Source organism: Melospiza melodia, chromosome 5, assembly GCF_035770615.1.
Source record: "Melospiza melodia melodia isolate bMelMel2 chromosome 5, bMelMel2.pri, whole genome shotgun sequence".
In the NCBI taxonomy this organism is placed as follows: Eukaryota; Metazoa; Chordata; class Aves; order Passeriformes; family Passerellidae; genus Melospiza; species Melospiza melodia.
In genome coordinates this window covers 24861627-24881984 of record NC_086198.1, presented here as the reverse complement: position 1 = coordinate 24881984, position 20358 = coordinate 24861627, and the positions used below count along the sequence as shown (strand labels likewise).

General features: G+C 39.9%; 1 protein-coding gene across 2 annotated transcripts in view; it reads right to left on the bottom strand.

Annotated features, from left to right (window-relative positions):
- SNCA (synuclein alpha) overlaps nt 1–20358 on the bottom strand; it is a 63057-nt gene that overhangs the window by 29074 nt on the left and 13625 nt on the right. For both annotated transcript variants that reach the window (XM_063156617.1, XM_063156618.1), the window contains exon 4: nt 19326–19471. In XM_063156617.1, coding sequence (XP_063012687.1) covers nt 19326–19471 — 146 coding nt within the window. The remainder of the gene's footprint in view (nt 1–19325; nt 19472–20358) is intronic.

The following is a 20358-nucleotide window of genomic DNA, read 5'->3' as shown; positions in this document are numbered from 1 at the left end:
GGATTCAACTAACTGCTTGACAAGGTACCACAGGGAAACAGCACTTTTCAAACAATGGTTCTGATCCCTCTGGTTAGGAAACCCCTTAATTGAAAATCCCTCCTGGCAAGGGAAGAGTTAGACCACGCCCTGCATCTTTGAGATCCACATGCACACCAATGTTTGTAATTCTTCTTAGGTTCTTCTATCTGATGCATTTATAAACTTAAAAAGAACTAAGACATCTAATGCCCATTTTTTACCTTCCAAAATTCAGCAAAATAACACCATAACAAACTTCAAACATGTCAGCAATGGCTGTAATTTCAAGAAGCACAATGAACAAAAATCTACATTACAAATCTGGCCCAATGCTGAACACTGAAGCAGTGATACCAAAAGATGCAGCTCTGAGGCTGAACAACTCAACCCAGTGTCACATTTGAATTTCATGCTGCTCTGTGCAACTCCCCCCTGCCTTGTATTAGAAGCTTTTAAATAAAAATGTTCTTCAAAGAGATGCTACCAAACCTTGTTCTCCTGCTACTCTAAGAAAGTTTATCTTGAGAAAAATGAAGACAGTCATCACCCAGCTAAAAATTTAATTAGTTTAAATTTAAGAGGACAAGCAATTCATCCGGGTTGAGCTGTGCCTGACTAGACAGATGGTGTTAAAATTTCTTTCAGTGTTCAGAAACTGTAGAAAGCACAGTTTCTAAAATGCTTCAGGAGTGCTGGTGTGTATTAGCCAGTAAACAGTTGCAGATGAAGCCCCAGAAGGTGTTCCAATAAATCATTTAAATATATCTGTAGGTGCCTAAACCAATACTGTGATGGTGAACCTGTGCTTACATGTCCATGTTTGGCAGACATTTGACCAATTCAGGTTGATACCTCTGACATCAACACTACTAACAGGACTAATTAATGTAGCTCATATCCTTCTACTTCTCAAACAGCAAGAGAAATCCAAGCTTCCTGCCTTGCATTTCCAACAGAGTAGAAGCATCTGTTCTGAAGATGAAAAGTGACATTTGCTTTTAAGTTCTTTGAAATAATCCCCATGCTTTCCAGAGTGTAAGGACTAATGATTTTTGTCAGTTTGGATGTTTCAGGATCCTGTTCTAGTGAGCTACACTCCTGTCACATTTTTTTTCTTGGATAAAATACAAGTAAATCCCAATGCAACAGAGTGCGCACAGTTGCAAACCCTCGAGAGATGTATTGCACTCCATCCATCCATCCAAACTACACTCTGTTAGATACAGCGTGACTTCAGACAACCACCACAGAAGTCTTCACCCAGAGATGACTAAAAAACACTGTGTTCTACTTGCAGTTCAGACTGTGTGTGAGGAAAGCACCGTGGCTGCTTAGGGAACAACGCCTGTGACTCAGAAACATGGGTTTTGTGGGCCTGGTCTAGCTTACAATTACAGAAAGAAAAGTATCACAGCAACTTCAGGCCAACATTGTTCCATCTGTGCTCCTTTTCAATGTGATCCACTAAGGCACAAGGCATCCTTCCCTCACCATGCAAGAGGTGAAGTGATTTACTCTCCACAAGGATTGGACTCTAAGGTCATGTAGTTGATGCTGAGAGACTGACTAGGACCCATGGGCACAGCACCTTCCAAAATGGAGTAGGGCCATGCAAATACAGTTATTTCTGCAGCACCTATGTCTATCGTGTCTGGACTGATGCCTGCTCAGGTGGTCTGAATACATACTTTTTAACTGTATCTATAAATACTAACTGGCACTGAACACTTAATTCAGTTTCCCATCTCTTTTCTCCAGCAGAAATAGACATTATTGTGTGGCACTTGAGCCAATCCTGTCAAAATAATGTGACACAGAAAGAAGAGATTGTTGAGACAAAAACATGCACAGAATGGTACTGCTATCACATCTCATGCTACTGCATGTGTGTTCTGGTAGGAAGCACTTCAAATACAGCCCAACTACTAAGATGAAACTTAAATCACAAGGAGCAAAGCAGTACTACATGCGCTAGAAAGCATGGCAAAAAAAGCAAGGCAAAATTCTTTCCCTGAAATTAAAAGTGTAATTACTTTGATGCCAAGTTTGACACACCTCACAGGTATTTTAAGAGCTGCATGTCTACTCCTCTGAAATGCCCCCTGTTGTAAACACACCTCCATCCTTGATTACCAGTAATCAGACTGAAAAAAAAAAATCCAAAAAAAAAATCCAAAAAAATAATCCAAACTCCACAGGAACCACAAAATTCCCTCTGCTCCATTTCCACCTAAACACCTTTTTTTTCCAGTGATGGACATGGACAAGGACTAGAAGATAGGCTACTCTACCATTCTGACTTCATAAAGCAACTGAAAAGTCAAAGGCCACCAGCCTTGTGATTGCTATCTCATATCAAATCAAAAACTCCCATCACCTCACAGAAATTATCTGCTTCTCTGGCTGCATGAAGACGACTCTAATAACTTTTTACTGTATTTCAGAGTCTAAGGCAATGAAGAACCAAACTGCTTGCCTTGGGAAAGGTGGAAAGGAAAGCAAAAAAAAAAAAAAAAGGCAGTTCTAAATTATTACTACTTACCTCAGAATTAATATAGTGATCTTTCAGAAAGAAAAAGGAGTTACAAGGCAGTATATGCCATCACAGTAGACTAAATGCATATAGATACAACAGTAGTTCAGGAAAACAAACAGATGACAGTCTGGATGATCTGTTCAAGAGCATAGCTAACATCTGTGTTATTTTTTTTTTTTAATTGCAAAGCACTTCTGTGCAATGCTTGACTGATCATTATTTCATATATTCACAGCTAAAGAAGCAGTCTCCCTGACAAGAATATCCTGCTGCCTGGCATTTGTACCTTTTACTAATATCCCAATTTTGTCACTACTGATGACCAAGAAACAGAATAAAGTATTCAGTAAAAAAATATGGCCATGCACCAAATTTTCTCAGACGTTCAGTCTACACAGTCTTGAAAAATAAAACTATTTATATGGCATAAAGAAGTACTCCAAGATCAGAACAATTTTGAATAGAAGGCAAAATAGAAATCAAACCTCAAGTAAATGGAACAAGTTTTCTGTTGAGTAGGTTTGACTGACAAGTTCATCTTTACTTGCTGTCAAAGAGTGACAGTCCACACTGAGGTGGCTGAACAAGGAGTGAAATAAAAACTTACTGTCAAAGGAAGTAAGAAAACTTAACTGCCACCAGCTGTCACTGTACCAGCCCTACCCTCTTGTTCTTAAGTCAATTCTAGCTGCTTTCCAACCTTGACAATCTAGAAGGCACACCAGGTTGATCAAGAGTACAAGACAGAACTGATGGCTGACAGGCCCATAATGGCCCTTCTTCATGCAGCCAGACAGATCAAATGGGAACAAGGGATGAGTTTAACAGACCCCAAAACCATTTCGCATGGTAAGACTGTGATGTTATTTGCTGCTCTGTACTATCTGGATATTATCCACCCACTGCTTGATGCCTCTGGAGGAGCAGCTGCCCAGATGACTAACTCTGACTCCCACAATGGAGAAGACAACACTCCAGATGCTATGGAAGAACAACACAAGCAACAATGAAAAACAAAACATTTTCATGTCACATTTAAAGCCAGAAAAACTACACATCCCATTTATTTCCACCCCCTAGAGAATTATTTAATCATTACTAAATAATGCCTGGGAGCAAAACTCTCAGGGTTTTGGTTTTTTGTTTTGCTAAGGATAGTTACTATATTTTTTTCTCTTATATACAACTTTACCAGCCAATGATGGAGATCATTAACAAAAAAATGAACACTGCAGCATGCACTGCAGTAGTAAAACACAAGCAGTAACAAGTCACAACAGTTCAAATATGGAGTTCAAAAAAGCCCAGATATGGCAACATCTCAGGAGCTAACTTGACTTAATGAAACTATGAACTCTTTTTAGCTAGTACACTTTGACATCTGATTGAAAGAGCCTATTGTTAACCAGAACAACTACAAAATGACATACTAGCATTGTCAACATATGCTAGAGTTCTACCTCACCCGTTCTGTACATGTACTTCAGATTATTTTATGTTATCAAAAGGCCCATTCACTTCTGCTTGTTTTTCCTGCAACCACTGTCAAAACTTCCTGCATTCTTAAGCAGTCCCAGTGGCTGCAGTTCTGCTTACCCACTCACCAAAGCACTGTTGGGTGGCTGAAGAACAGCAAAGTCTTACCCTTGATGCACTTTTAGTTTTAATATTAACATACTAAAGCACTCGAGCCTGTTTAGCACTCCAGAACAAAGACAATCACAAGAACCATGCACTCAAGCATAAGCATGTTTTTATAGTGATTGACTCTCAAGCACATCCCAAGTATTTCCAATGCCAGTCCATAGCACACGCAAGTGTCGCACTCCTGTTGTTTGATTTTGGAACTGAAGCAATCTGTGCTTCTTGAGAGGGACAGAGCAAGTCATCAGCCAAAACAGGAGCTCCTGAGTCCATCCCCCCACTCCTTGCTGTCCTAGATTGCAAGGTAAGGTGTGTTTTCTATCCCCATCTGTTAGAAGTGGGGCAGTTATCTCCTGTTAATTGGGCAGTTTTCTTTATCTCTTCCACAACCCATCCTCCTCCAGGGAGACATCTGCTGTTAATGGGCCATTGAGTGTCACTGCATCATCCCATTGTGAGATGCTCTGCCCAGAGGGAGGAGCCAAGCATTCCTAACTGGATACAATCTGAGATGTTAGGACACCAGGACAGCATTTTCCACTGGATTCCCAGAGGAAGACCAGGCCCATCTACACCACCACTGGATCTTCAGAAAAAGCCTCCACCCTTCTACAGGATCACTGCTTCAACAGAACCACATCTGTCACTTCAGGATTGCAGCCACCATTCCAATTGGATTGCTGCCAACACCCTGACCCACAGGGTATCAGGCTGTATTCTTACTCTGTAAGCATTGTTTTGTATTACTGCATTGTTTATTTTATTTTTATTTTCTTCCCTAATAAAGAACTGTTATTCCTGCTCCCATATCTTTGCCTGAGAGCTCCCCTTAATTTCAAAATTATAACAGTTCAGAAGGAGGGGGGTTACATTTTCCAGTTCAGGGAAGGCTCCTGCCTTCCTTAGCAGACACCTGTCTGCTCAAACCAAGACACTCGCATAGCTTGGGTCCTACTGGCAGGCCTCCCAAGGTTCTGTTAGCTACTCATCCAAAGCAAATGAGGGTAGGAACTTCATTCAATGCCTCACTGCAACGAAGATAGCTCCTCTTAGGCAAAGAGAAATTGTATTTCTGCACTTCTTTGACCCCACTTCTCAAATCAGTCTCAAATGATGGCCACATGTAGAATGATATTTTGTGAAAGCACAGTGTGTTCTAATAAAGGGCGATCAACAGCTAGCTGGGTATTCTGAAAGACAAGCCACATGTCTGGGGATGAGCCAGGCAAATTCCTGCCTCTCCTTCAGAAAAGATTTTTAAAAATCACAAAAAATCCAATGCAGAACAGCTGTCACAATCATGTGATGGTCTTACACTAAGGGATATATCAGGTGAGATACTGCAACACAAAAGCTCTTCATAAATATGCTACATACAGTAGCTTGAAACACAGTCATGATTTTAACAGCTACATGGAAATGCCTTTTTTTTTTGCAAGTAGTCAACAGTTCATGTCAAAACAAAAAAATACAATCATTTCAAGTTTTCTTCCTTTGAAAAATGTTTGGTAAATGCTATGACAGGTTTGTTTCTCTCTTTGAATGCCAGATACACTCAACTAAATGTAAAGAAAACACTAAAAGTCAACCTGAGCTCTTATTTCTGCTGTATGATTGCCATATTTTACTAAAGATATATCTAGCCAAGCTATATACTCAATTTTGCCTGCATAGACACTGTGTATAAGTCTTGTACCTGTTCACCCATGGACAAGCAAAGTAGCCTTTGATAGATTCACGAAAATGAAGCTGAGCATTAGGCCAATAAAAAGCCTACCTTGACTTGCACCTTGATGATTTGTAAGAAAAGCAGGAAAGCACCCATCCAGTTCTGATCTCCTACCAGTCTACCTGGGAGATCAGGGCAAGAAGGGCACAAAACAAACATTCTGAGTAAATTCTTTATGCTTTGTTGAAACAGTTAGCACTTTCCTTAAGTGCCAGTATCACTGTCAATGATGGAGAGTCACTCCCCTTGCCACCCTGGTGTCTATCAATACACAGCAGTCATTGTTACCTCCATAGTAACAATGCTGCAGAGATCAGGGCAAAAGAACAGGGAAGATAATGGTTGGGGGGTTGGAAGAAGACAATCTTTAAGGTCCCTTCCAACCCAAGTAATTCCATGATTCTGTGGTAGAGCAATATGATGTTGTACTGGACTGATTAAACAGCTGGTCAAACACTGTGCACCCAACAGAAACCAAAAGCATAGGGCTCCTCTACAGGTCACAAGAGTTCTTGTAGGACAGATGGACCTAAGGCCCAGATTTTAACAGATTATAGAACTCATTGGACAGATTTTAACTCACTGGAAAGTTTAGAAAGTATTCTGGTTTTATTTTTAATGTGGATAATCAATAAACACAAAGCACATAGCTGTAGATTTTTCTTAAACTTAATTATCTTGGAGAATTCCCTTTTTCCTTCTTTCACACATGCAAACCCATCCAAATTCAAGATACTCAGAATCTGATAAGTTTCTTTCTCCTTGGGGCAAGGGGTATTAATTAGGTGAGCTAGTGAGATATCAGCATTCAATCTATGCACACTTGGGTGGATGTGATTGTTTGCACACAGCTCAGGCACTGAAGGGAAGGACATGATATGGACCTTATACAGACCCTTTCAGATAATTTAAAATCTTTGCTGAACCTATGTCCCTGTAAAACAACCACTCAAACACCCTGCTTCCCCAAACTACCCCAATTTTAGATGCTAGGCTAGATATTCAAAAGCAGTCAGCCCTTACAAAGCTCAGCTACAAATAAGTTTTCTGGCAATTATCAAAGGGACCCACATTAGGACAGATGTAGAGCATTTATTAAAAAAAAAATCTAAAACACAACTTATTCTTCCCAAGAGATTCAGGTTTATTCAATGTTCACCAAAAAGGCAAAACATCAGGCTGAAATACAGAAGTTCCAGGGTAGCTCAACTTCCCAGCCACTATTTCGCTAACAAAATCTGGGTAAAAGACAAAGGTGGAATCCATTGCACATCCCATATCACAATTTGAGCCCTTCTGTGTTCCCAGAGGCAGAAAGATTCTGGAGAATGAGCTCTGTGCCAGTGTCCCATATCCTCATGAAACAGGATCAGAGGTTGCCTCATGGTGCTTGGATACAAGGGCAATCAAGAACTACCTTCTCTCATATATGGTCACTATTCTCCTCCCATTCATTCCCTAATCATGAGACCCTACCCAGTCTTTCCATTCTTCCTGAACCCAGCTCATCCCCACCACTGGCTTTGATTCCACAAATAGACTTTTGCTAACTAGGGGATACAGAGAAAGGTTGGGTTTGCCATCTGTCCCCATCAAATCAGTTACTGTTTTCTTAAGCCAACTTTAAAATCCAAAATACACAGAGAAAACTTGAAGCAACTCAATGTCCTTAAGTCTTTGTGGAATGCATTAACCTGACACCTTGACCAGCTATGGTCATCCCTTTTATTTTGAATACAACCAAGAGGTCTCCACATTCTCTTCAAGTAGCCTGCATACTAGGATGAATTCCCAACTCTGATTCTCCTTCAGGAGGCCTGCAAAGGCTTCCCTTCCCATCATGTACCACTCACAGTCTAGAGGCATAGAGCTGATCTAAGGAACAGAGAAAAAGAAGAAAAAACAAATCTTCTACTACTCATCTTAACTGTCATCAAGATGTTTACAAATAGATTTCAAAGCAAGGTGTAAGCTTTGCTTTCCAAAGTGGTTTCATTACTTCTCCCAGCCTCCCCTGTTTCTCAGTTTGGACAACAGCTGGCACGTACAGCAGTCCAACCAGCCGCATTATAAAGCGTACATCCGAAATGTAGCTCAGGGAAAAATCTACAGAGACAGCTAAGACTTAAAAACTCCATCTCATAGATGGTGTGTAGGAGGTGGAAAGAGGCACTGCTAAATCTGTTACCTTCCCTGTGAATGATGAGTACACCACCCCTTCCATAAATAGGCCCCAGAGGAAACATTATGCTGGTGACTGTGAAAAAGCAAGCTCACCACTCTGGCTCAGACACCAGGTCAGCTGTATGGGAACACATGCCCTCCTTCAAAGATCCTGGAATAACTATTACTTGGGGTTTTTTTTTTAAAAAAGTAAACACAAGGAATTTATTGAGAAGGATGGTGCTTAAAAAAATGTACCCTCATTTCAAGAAGCTATTTTATAAATTCCACACTAACAAAAGGTAACAACTGACATAAGGCTCCAATAAAAGCTTCCATCGTCCACCTGTGGGTCTGACAACCCTGCACTGCATTCTATCACAACAGCCATCTCTAATCCCACCTGCCTTCCCCTTTTAAACTTTTGCTATGCAAATATACACTCATAAAGCCTGTCTCTGTGCTGTGGACAAGGAAGACAGTGCAGCTGCTAAATGCATTGGTCCAGCATCATCAAATACAACAAACACAGTTCAGAAACAACTCCAGGACCATTGTAGGGATGAGGAGAGGGGAGGAAATCTTTCTTCCATCTGAAGATCTGTGCCAAGCCAGTGACTTGACTCCTGACCTGTTAGAATCATTTTCTCCAGAGAGGGAAATTAATTCAGCCTCCAGCTCTATTTGATCTCTGACCTTTCTCTACAAAACAATTTGCATACAGTATGTCTGAACTCAATCAGTTCTATCTTGAGGGACTTTTAAGATCCTCAGGTGCATGCACAAAATTAAAAATGACCCAGCCATTAAAATTGATGCTATTAGGAATCTGAACAGAATCATTTGTTCAGATCAACCATATGAACTATTAGCTAAGTCAGACAGGGGTTAAACAAGCATCTCTGAGTCCAGCCCTTACAGGGCTAAGATATGCTGGTTGTTATGTAATGAACTGAAGTGTTTGATGCCACCAGAGTAATATTATTTCTAATTGACATAAGTATATTCATTAGGCAAAGTATAAGTGTTTCATGCACAGATTATCATCTTTAAACTGCATTATGGATATAAATTCTACCAAACTGGCCAGCAACTGCATACACGCTTGTAATTAAACCACACATTTCAATACCTTTAAAGTATTAACTTATTACAGATTATTAGCTTAGTAATTAAAAACACTTCAAATTAGAAGCAATCAGAAGCTCACAGTGAGCTCCCAACATGAGAGATGCCAACAGGCTTTACAGCTTCCAGCCTCTTCCTGAAGGCTCACACAAAAATCAAGAGAACCTACAAGTCTTAAAAGGGCACTGTAACCCAGCTCAATTGCCCTTGTCATTTCCTTCTCCAGCACATTTTGCATTCCAAGCTGTAAAAACAATTTTCTTCAGACGAGATCACTTGTTTGAACCACTGCTTCTTGCCTTATTCATCTTGAATGGACATTCCCTGTTAGAAATACTGTCTCTATGGATAAGTAGAGATTTCTTGTGACTGACACATAACCTGACACCTTAACTGAATTTTTCACACCACTCCAAGGCAATTCATGTTTGTTTAGACCACAGTGAACCCTTTGGGCCTTAAAACCATCACAGGGAATTAGTAAGGAAAAAAAAAATCCACATATCGTCCTTACATATAGGAGCACAGGAAGAAAGACCTACATTACACAATTAAAAGGTACAGCAGAGGTCAGCCAAAGAAGCCCAGAGCCTTTGCTTCATCCCACAGCCCCTAGAAGAGATATGCATGGCTGACATAATACTGGTAGGGTATCAGCTGCTCTAGGTGATGCCCCTTCTACACAGGAGGGAGTGGGAGGTGGGACAGAGGAATTAGGCTGCTTCAGAGGCACAAATCTTGCTTTATGTGCTTCTGAAGGAAAGGCAATTACAGACAGCTCCTCTTTCTGTTCATAGCTAACCCACCAAGCAGGGTAAAAGTCGTTCTACACTGGCTGCATCTCCTCATTTTGAGCTTGATTTTGACTTTTCTGACCCAAGTCTGGCAAACCTCCAGGGCATGTGCTAATAAAGCAAAAGGAAATAGCTCTGAAAGCTAACACCAAAAGTTTAGAGGACAATCAATATGTCCAATACACTTCAGAATCAGGCTTTCTGCCTGCTTCAGTCTTGCAAAAAGCATGGTTTTTTGAAGGACAACTTCAGCAGCTTACACCTCCAGCTTCCTCATAGGGAATATTTTGCATTAGATAAGCCACTGGCAAAAAAAATGTTTCCAATCTAAAAGTTCAGATACATTTCTGAGACATTGAATGTAGCTTTGTCCAGTAACAAATTCCAGTGTCCAGATATATCATGGAAGCTTTTGAAATACTCTGAGACATGTACTTAAAAAATGAAAAATTATTACAAATCATCCTTATCCAGGCCACTTAACCTCCTCTGGCAAATAAATTAACACAGCTGAAAGCAGCTAATAGCCAGAGTTTAATGACAGTTTACTGTAGGAAAGATGGATCATCTCTTTCATTGTGTCCTAGAGCTTCAAAAAAAGTCCCAGACATCTGCAAGCTCTGTCCAAGCTTTCGTTAATTACTCCATAGATTATTTAAGAAGTTCTATCAGTGGTTAAAATAGTCACAAAAATGGTGTATATCATATTACACTAATATTTGCTAATTATCACCAGTACTCTGATGATATAAGCTTCCTTTCTTCTGTAACAGTAACAGCACTGCCAGTAATTAGGTAGTCCCAATAAAGCATCCCACCTTACTTTCATCCTCCCTCTCCCTCTTAACCTACACGATTTCTTCAGGAGGGAGATAACACTGGATTGACATTCTGAAAATACAGATTCATCTCTCCACAGAGAAGTATTTACTCCACATTTCAGTTCTTGAAGTTTATACAACCCTCATCATCACATCAACCCAAGACCCCAATTTGCTACTCATGCCTATTAAACATCCTGCTGCAGTGCTCTGCTGAACAGACTGGCAGACATAAACAAACATTGCAGTGCTTTGCCAAAATGTCGTTTCAGCATCATAAACTTCCACTGCTAGCTAAAAAAACCTGCCAGCTGCAGTTCCTTGGCTTTTACAACATCAGCAACCAGCTACCATCACAAATCCTCTGGAGACAATGACTCCCAGATAGGCACAGAATGAATCACATTTAAGCTTCTTACCTTCCAAGGCTTACCCACTCCTCCTTGGCCAGCAGAGCAAAGAAGCACTGAAACATGGCAGAATATGCTAAGCAGACAGCTCTAAGCTTGTAAAACCCTTACCCTAAATTGCCACTTTACAATTTGCCCAGCTATCATGAGCTACATGAAACTATGTCCCATCTGAAACTGCTGAATCTTTCACACAAAGTGGGCAAGAACAGGAAGAACTGGCATGAACATATATCATCCCCAAATGAACTCAGAAGTATTCCTCTCACCAAGTAGCACCTTCCTGAGTATTTAGCATAGGATTGGCAACTATTTAGAACAGGAAAAAAATTTCTTTGAGTACTGCATGAAATTCCATAGATGGATAATAGGAAAAACTGGGACATTACAAAATGGAACTGGTTCCATAGTCACCCTGAGAGAATTCCACAATGCAATGGCCATAAGTAAGTTACCTGGAAACAAGAGATGAAGGCTATGGGAGGTGGAAGGGAGACCAGAGTAAAGAAGAGGAAGGAAACAGAGCAGACTGCAGACAAGCAAGTCCTTACAATAAATGCAAAAGGCAGACTCCTGGTAAAGGATGGGGAATGTCTTTTGCTTCTCTCTCATAAGTTGAAGAACAAGAAATTAAAATTTGTGCTCTATTTGAAGACTTTGCAAATAGTTTCTCATTAGACATGAACAACTCCTAGTGGAGAATGTTTACCCTTCTATCAGCTGACAAACAAATCTTCTTGAAAACCAAGGGAGACAGGTATATTCAGATTAAGATGGGGGCAGTTAATTTCTCCACAGCCAAAGATAAACCTGAGGTTAAGCAATTGCTAGAAAACAAAGTACAATATGATGCCACCCAAAAGCTCCTTAACTAAATCTCTCACAGATAATTAGGAATTACGGTCAGAAGCAGTCCAGGCAGCAGGTAGACCCTGAATATCAGCCTGCACTAAAATGTTCTCACAGCATGGAAGCCATTAGGAAACCAGGAAAACTCCAAGACCTTTATATTACACTGACATTTGCTCCTGAATTAATGAAGAGCAATAACCTCCAGGATATTTTGATAACACCTTATGAGTTTTCTTTCCTCAAGTTCTGCTTAGGTCACAGATATGGAAATGCTTTGACAGAGAGAACATGGCTTTCCTTCAAATACTACTTTGCCTTCTGAGAAAAAACACTGGCAACATGCCCCACAGTAAGAAAACTATTTTATCTGCCAACCAGGGAGGTCAAGCATAAGTTGATATTCAAAGTTCTACCAGCACTTCAACAAACACAAAAACTCTAGCACTTCTATCTACAGTCACCCATCTTCCACTTTCTGCTTTTTCCACCCCAAGTATTGTTATTTTCTGTGCACATTTATTTCTATATTGCCCAGCCTAATTTTAAACAATTCAAACAGAGGTGTTAAAAGTGACATAAAATTAATCTGCTCACATCCAGAAGTTCTACCAGAATGTGCACATACCTGCCAAGAAGGAAGTGACAGGTAAGAAAAATCTTATAAAGCAAAAGAAAGGCAGAAGAAAATAATTTTATCTCCTTGCTGGCTTTGTGACTTCTGTACCCTTCCTTTTAATCAGCATATTTTCTGTGGGCATCATTAGCACATTTCATCAAATAAAATTTTCTGTAAACATTGGAGTCTGCTTCACACACTCCACACTGCTCTTTACTGTGCCATTAGGCAGTATCAACATATACTAAGCCACATATGGAGGCTTGCCCATGTGGAAACACCAAGAGAAAACAGAACTGCATTACTGAAACTGCATTGAGTGGCCTCAACTGCAAACGTAATGTGCTTCCAAAATAAATTCCAATCACTAAATCAAAGCCACTTGCATTTCAACACTCACAATTCATACTGGATTGCAACACAATTTCACAGGTCTACTGCCATTCATGCCTCTGTACAACCTAGATGAGTCATGAGCTTTGCCATCAAAAAAATACATGTGCTGCCATGAGGAGGAGATTGGACTGTGTACATAAAGCAGGTTTGAAACTTTAATATCACCTGCCTAAGGGTGCCTTATGATTCATAACAAATCAGAGTTTGCTGTTTCTAGAATATGCATTAGCTTTATACAATGAATTTCTTAGAGATATTTTAGTACAACACTCCATCATTAATTCTGAGAGCAGTAAGAAAAACTCTACCAAAATAAATCAGTCCAGCTATGCTACAACCAAAGAGTTATGCTGGCTCACTGACAGGTCCACTTCCTTCAAGAACTTAAAGAAACAGCTAACAAAGGCTTTCTCTTAAGAGGGTCCTCTGTGAATCAGCTCCTGAGCAGTGTGGATCTCCTAATGGGAAATTTATCCCCCATTCTTCCACTCTCAATCAATCTAGAGACATTAAAAAAGCAAACACTGCTAACAGTTACTAAGGATTCTCTTTGTTTTGCAGCAGCCACTCATACATTACGCATAGATCAAAAATAAAACTATAAGGGAAGAGGAAATCCTACCCCAGACTATATGCTCTGCACATGATGATTCAAATAGAAATTAGAGATCAAGTTCAGCTGTGACTACCTGAGCAGGTCTTCTCCTAGAAATCTTCTAAACCACTTTGGTTTCCTTGCGAAGACTGATTGTGTGCTAGTTATCCCACCAGAAACCACACTATGCAAGCTTGCAGGGCCAGGCTGATGGAGCATGGAGCCAACTCAATAGGGGAAAGTGTCCCTGCTTGTGGCCTGAAGTTTGGAACTAGATGATCTTAAAAGCCCCTTCCAACCCAAAACATTTTATGCTTCCAAACTGTTGCTGTAAATGCTCCCACACACCAGGCAGGAGTGTCACACCAGAACAAAGGTGAGGCCCACCCTGAACGCCCAGAAAGTCCATGTCTCTACACTGCACAAGACAAAGTGGCACTGCTTGCCTCAGGCATAAAGGGTCAGACCTACAAGGCCTGCTAGGAAACTAGATTATTTAATATATTCAATCAAACTTATCCATTCTCTACTGTAACCTTTACTAGATCCACACAGGGTAAGGAGTAGTTGAGGAGGGCAATTAGATGCTGTACCCCTCTAAAGCCTGCTTGCTCTACAGAAAATATTTTTCTGGAAAATTTTTTCTACAGAAAATATTTAACTCCAGAAGTTAATTGGTGGAGGCCATTTCTGTATCTGGCACATCAAAACCTTACTGAAGTTTCCTCGCTTAAATCAAGGCTTGATGTTTTGCTCATACTGAATGCTCTGGGAGATCTGCTTGCTCCAACTAAAGAACAACAGTTTCAGTCTCATGCAACTTGCACTTACCATCCTGCTTTTCATTGGGGCCTGTTTGCCTTTTGGGACACATCTAGCAAACAGCAAAAAATGGAAGGCAAAGGTGAAAAAACTCTAATTCCCTTTCTGAAAAAGGAAATTGTATGTCTTTTCTCCACAGCTATTCCTTTGTGTTTTTAGCCAACTAACCTATAGACTGGAAAGATGGGGAATGGTGATCCTTCAATAAGCCAAGCATCCTCCACAGTATACTGAACATTAAGGTGGTCAGAGAACCAAGACATCTTCATATTCTGTCAAAACACACTGTTTCACCTACACCCAAATTCTGCAATGATTATACCTAATTCTAGAATTTTATTTACAACAAAAAAGTACATTAAAATTAATTTTACGAGTTTCAGGAATTTTCCATGTGGCATGTCAGTATTATAGCACTGTAGCGAAGAAAATATGCCAAATAGATCTCAAAAAGATGAAAAAGACAAAACAAGAAAATGCCTGTTGAAGCTTTTCAATTACCAAGCTAGACATTTTTATCATATGCAGGTAAAACAGTGTTGGGGAATTTAATGCTGGTATTCAGACTTTGGAAACTGATATCCAAGATAACTTGAGTAGAAGTCAAAAGTCATCCCTAAGGTAATTCTGCCTAAGACTGCTACGGAAGGGTTTCTAAACACATCTCCATTTTTAAAATCGAAACGTAAAGCACAAAATCTCAGGATTTTATATTCAGCTTTTTTGGTATTTTTAAACTACAGATGGCAATCAAAACTTCTTTGGGAACACACAGGAATCTCAGTTTGCAACAAAACAAATCAGATATCTTTGAAATAAGTGGTATTGCTTACATTCAAGAAATTGATGCTTAATAAAGCAGAAAAGTATCCTCCCTTCTGCCATTGAAAGTCAAATTTTCAGAGACATTCACAGGGTTTGCATTCCTTCTACTAGTAAGGTTTCCCAAATGAACAAGTAACAGATAACTGGAGTACACTGTGATGTTTGGTGTCTTAGTCAAAACTGAGTTGCTCTCACCAAAATTAAAAGGTGTTTCATCATGTCTCAGCAATGCACCATGTCTCATGGAGCTTCCCTGTAAGAAGGATCAAAAATGCTTCTACAAATTTTTATATTTGATTATAGTGATTCCCCAAAGTAGATTCATTCACCCTGGCACTGAACAAAGGATCGTGTCTGTGGAAATTTTTGGTGGTGCACAAGATTAGCTGCTCTAGAAAGGAAAAGTAGTAAGGCAAGAAATACTCTAGATCTCTGCATTCCACTGCACTGAATGTTTATGCTATGACACTGCTTGAATTCTAAGGAGTGCCAGGAAAGGCAGGGGGTGGGAAGGGGAGATAGAGCTAACTTGCATTGCTTTTACTCTTAATTTTCACATTAAATGCAATTAGCAAGGGCTCATGCTTAATGCCCATTTTCTATAGAAGAAAACACCTAATGCCAAAATTGCCAGTCTTGACACAGGCTTTTTCACTGAAAGCTTCATAATTAAACCAATGAGTTGCATTACCTCCTCAGGAAGCATACTGCCTACCTACTTGTTACCTGCTACTGTAACTTTGTGTTTTCAGAGCTATTTATTGCAAATGTGTTAAATCAAGAGATACTATTAAAAAAAAAAGGATTTAGCACATAGAGATACCAAGCATGATCCATACAGAACCCAAAAATCTTAGGGACAAGACCTGTTCTTCTGTTTACTTTAGCAGAACTTAGAGCACATGAAATCCATATGACTATAGCACCACAAGGTACTCAAAGAACATTGACATTTCAGCTTGACTGGGAATTATGGTGCCAGAACAGTAAAAATAAAATTACTCAGCATGGAAATCATAGAAGTTGGCAACTGTTTATTCTTGAGATGCCAGGGAACCAAATGACATGGATTCAGTGAGGTTAAGAACTTCAAATGGCTAATTACCTATCTGAAAACAAACTTTGTAATCCATATTTTGTTTTCAAAATATTATACATTATACACTCAGTTGCTGTTACATCCCCCACCCATTTGTATCCATACATTCAGGCTGACTTGCAAATAGAACATGCATGTTCATCTCTGCATTAAATGCAACTACTAGTAGTTTTTACTTTTTTAAAAACTCATTTACAAGACACACAGAACACAGAAATGAAACATACCTAGGCACACAATAAATGTTTTATGATTCAGTAAAACACTGCTTGCAGTACATTAGGCCTTTCATAATTAATTTCAGCCTTCAAACCACCACTACCCTGGCTGTGATTAGCAGCAAGCTTCTGCCAAAGCAGAAATCCCCCAGGCAGCCTGAGACGGGCACTCTCCAGCCATCCCTGTCTGTCACTGTCTCAGCTGTCACTCCACACTGCCTGCTCACACCAGCTGCAGGGCAGGTGGGTGACAGGGGGGGTCACAGCAGCCTCCAGCCTGGCCTCACTTGGCTGCTTCAGCTTCTGCTTCATGCTCCAAAGCACATCGGCTTTTAAGGCTGCGCTAAGCCAGCTTGGAGAAACTTCTTAAGAAAGAGTTTTAAGAAAATTCTTTTCTTAAGAAGGAATTTTCTACATATTTCCTCTGCATAAGTATCATTGTATCCACAGGTTTTAAAAAAAAATAGTGTTTTTAATTAGTTGAAAGTCAAAACCAAACTTCCATCACAGGACAAGAAAAATGCCAGTCACCACACAAGACTGCAGGCTTTCCCACAGGCAAGCAGACCTAACACACATAACCTTACAGGGAGAGATAAATTTAAAAAAGTTACATTGATACTCTGAATGCCTGGTGGGTACCTTCTGTTATCTCAGAAAGACTCACCCTGATTCCTCCAAGGTCCCACTGCTCCTCTGGATGCCCACTCGTGCCCTACCAAACTGTCAGTCTACCTGGAAAATCCAAGAAAAAGCTATCCCATGTACCTCCAAGCTGCAAAGGAATGCAAACCCACCAGGTTTTAAAGTAACTACATGTTACTCAGGGTTGGTATTACCATTTTCTAAATGGCTATTCATTCCTTGCAGAACCAGTAAAAGACAGAGGTGCAAGGCAGTCCAGGAGGAGTCACAGATACCCACCAGCTACATGGCCATACTGCATAGATGACTGAGAATCTCAGTCTAAAAATATCAGTATCAAGCCTCAAATGAATGATTTTACATATCTACAGAACAAAACACCAGTTCAGAATAATTTGCTATTAATAGAAATAATATGCATGTATATTATGGATGTTCTTTCATTTCACAGATGTGATTTTATTCTGTTACAGCCATCACGACTTATGTTTAAGCTTTACAATACAGAGAAGAGATTGAAATGAAAGTCAGCAGACATTTGCTTTATACTTGATAATTACAGGGATCTCTCCCTATAGAGAGAGATAAAAAGGCATTAGTTATGGTCAATACTAAAGGGGGCAATTGTGCATTACAGCAGTGATGATCCTTATTACACTGAGTTTCAAGAGCTGTGAACAGAAAAGAATATTCTCAGCATAAAACTACACAAGACCTTTAGGAGAAATTAAGAGCAGAGACTACTGTGACCATGCTATATTCATGTATCCCCTGGCAGGTCATTAGATTCTCCATTTTGCAAATCTTCCCACACAGCTTTTACAGAGATCCATGACCCCATCAAAAGCACCATGTTACTTATAGCTGAAAAAAAAAGAGGGCTAAAAAAATCCCTCAGGAATATTGATTTGAAAGAGAATAAAACTGCTTGTGAGATGTTTCCCAGACAATCCACCAGAGTGAAATGGATGCCTACCACAATCTAACAGCCCTTTCTGCTCCCCATAGTAAAGCACCAATAAGATTTGTCAGACAGACAGGACTGCACTTCAACATGGATAAAAAAACTCCAGTTTTTAAGGATTCATTTTTACAGCTCTTCTGGACACTAACTGCAAATAAGATACACAACAGAACTTCATGCTCAATTCCATGACAGCCACATTTTTGTGTAAGTATTAAATAATCTTCCTAATCCTATTTTTGTCTAAGTCTCAAAGATTCATACAAAAAACAGCACAGAAGGAGGCATTTGTCTCTTCTGAATTATTTTTGTCTCTTAAAAAAACCACTCCACACATTTTGGAAAGCCTTGTTCCTGCCAGCTGGGGTCACTTTTCACCTAGTGTCAGTGGAAGAATATTAACTACAGTGCATGATTAAAAATACCTACAGTGTTTTATAGGATGACCTAGAGCAAAGTTGATCTGCATAACTGAGGCTATTCAGAGGCGTTTTTGAGATAGTGTCACTGTAGTAATGGAAGACAGTGACTCTCCAGATAGATCTTGACTTTAGATGCAATGTGTCTAACCAGTCAGCGATTGGTACACAAAGCCTACTCTCTACAACTAGAGAGGATACAACTTGTGCTGTTAAACCTGAGATTTGCTGTTTGACCTTTCAGTACTAGCAGATTGCTTTTCAGTCCCAAATTACTGGGAAAAACAGTTATATTTCCACAAAACTAAACAGCTATCCCACAGCAGCTGGTCTCCCCTAGAGGCTCCTGAGTTCAGAACCACCACTAGATCACACTTTAAACCATGATCCAAATTAACTAAAACGCTTCAGATTAGTGAAGTCCCATGCCTAATCCTATTCGAGTTCCCAGATCCTGCAAGTCACTCAAAATACAAGCTATAAACAGCAGTCATCTTTGCTGTTGGTTTGGTACAACACAATCTTGTATTCATACAACTGAGAGACAGAAAGCACCCCATCTGCCTCTCAGCTCATGAGCCCCTCACTGCTCACTTCTTCACCTGGAAGAGTCTGTAAATTAACCAACCTGTTTGGCCAACTGGTCCTTCTTCACCAAGCCAGTGGCTGCAGCGATGTTCCCTGCTCCTTCCACCGTCTTCTGCGCCACCGCCGTCACTCCCGTCACCACAGCTCCCCCAACATTGGACACCTGCTCTTTGGTCTTCTCAGCCACTGAGGAGAAGCAGAAGATGGAAAAACACATGATGCCTCTGGGAGCTGTAAGTTTTCCAGAGAATTTATCACTGACGGCCCAGCATCATGGAAAGCCATAAGGTCATAAGGCATAAGTTACACTTTCTGTACCCCAAGTGGATCTTAAGAAATTAAACTGTCCATCTGGTAATGCTGGAGCAGCAGAGGTAAAAATAAGTCTTAGCTGAGGCTCAACTTCTTTCATGTGAGAGATATCTGACATTTTCATTCATGTCTAACTGCATTTCAGGGGAAAAAAGTCATTATTTAGGTACTCTTATTATGTCCATCTCACTGTATAATATATCCTAGGTTGGAAATGCATTCCAATTAGTCCACCAAACTGCATGATACAAGGCATGGAAGACATGATTTTTTGCATTAGATTCAAAAAATGTTGATTATTCCTTTTTTATTTTCTAAGATGTATTTCATTAAAAAGTAGATCTATCAGTGCTCAACCAGAGCATTTCAAACAGAACCTTTTATCTGACCCCCTTGAGATTTTTGCCCCAGTGCTGATACATAACATACTAATTTATAAAAAGACTGAATGTCAAAGCAAACTGGATTAATAGCTAACTTCCAAGCCCCAGGGAAACAACAACTCATTTAGCCTACATATACATCAGCAGTTGCCATTCTACCTTTCAGAATATCACTGGTGTTTTTCTGCTCATTCATCCCCAAGGGCGCTTTCTGACAGCAGCTTGAACTACAGAGAAACTGCCCTAAGAAAAGGGATGGAATGACTTCGTGCCTTCAAGTTACATACCCAGATTTTTAGCAAAACACACATGTACTCCTCTAAACAAAGGAATGTTTTTCAAAAACATCTATCATATATCTTTGCCATTCTAACTAAT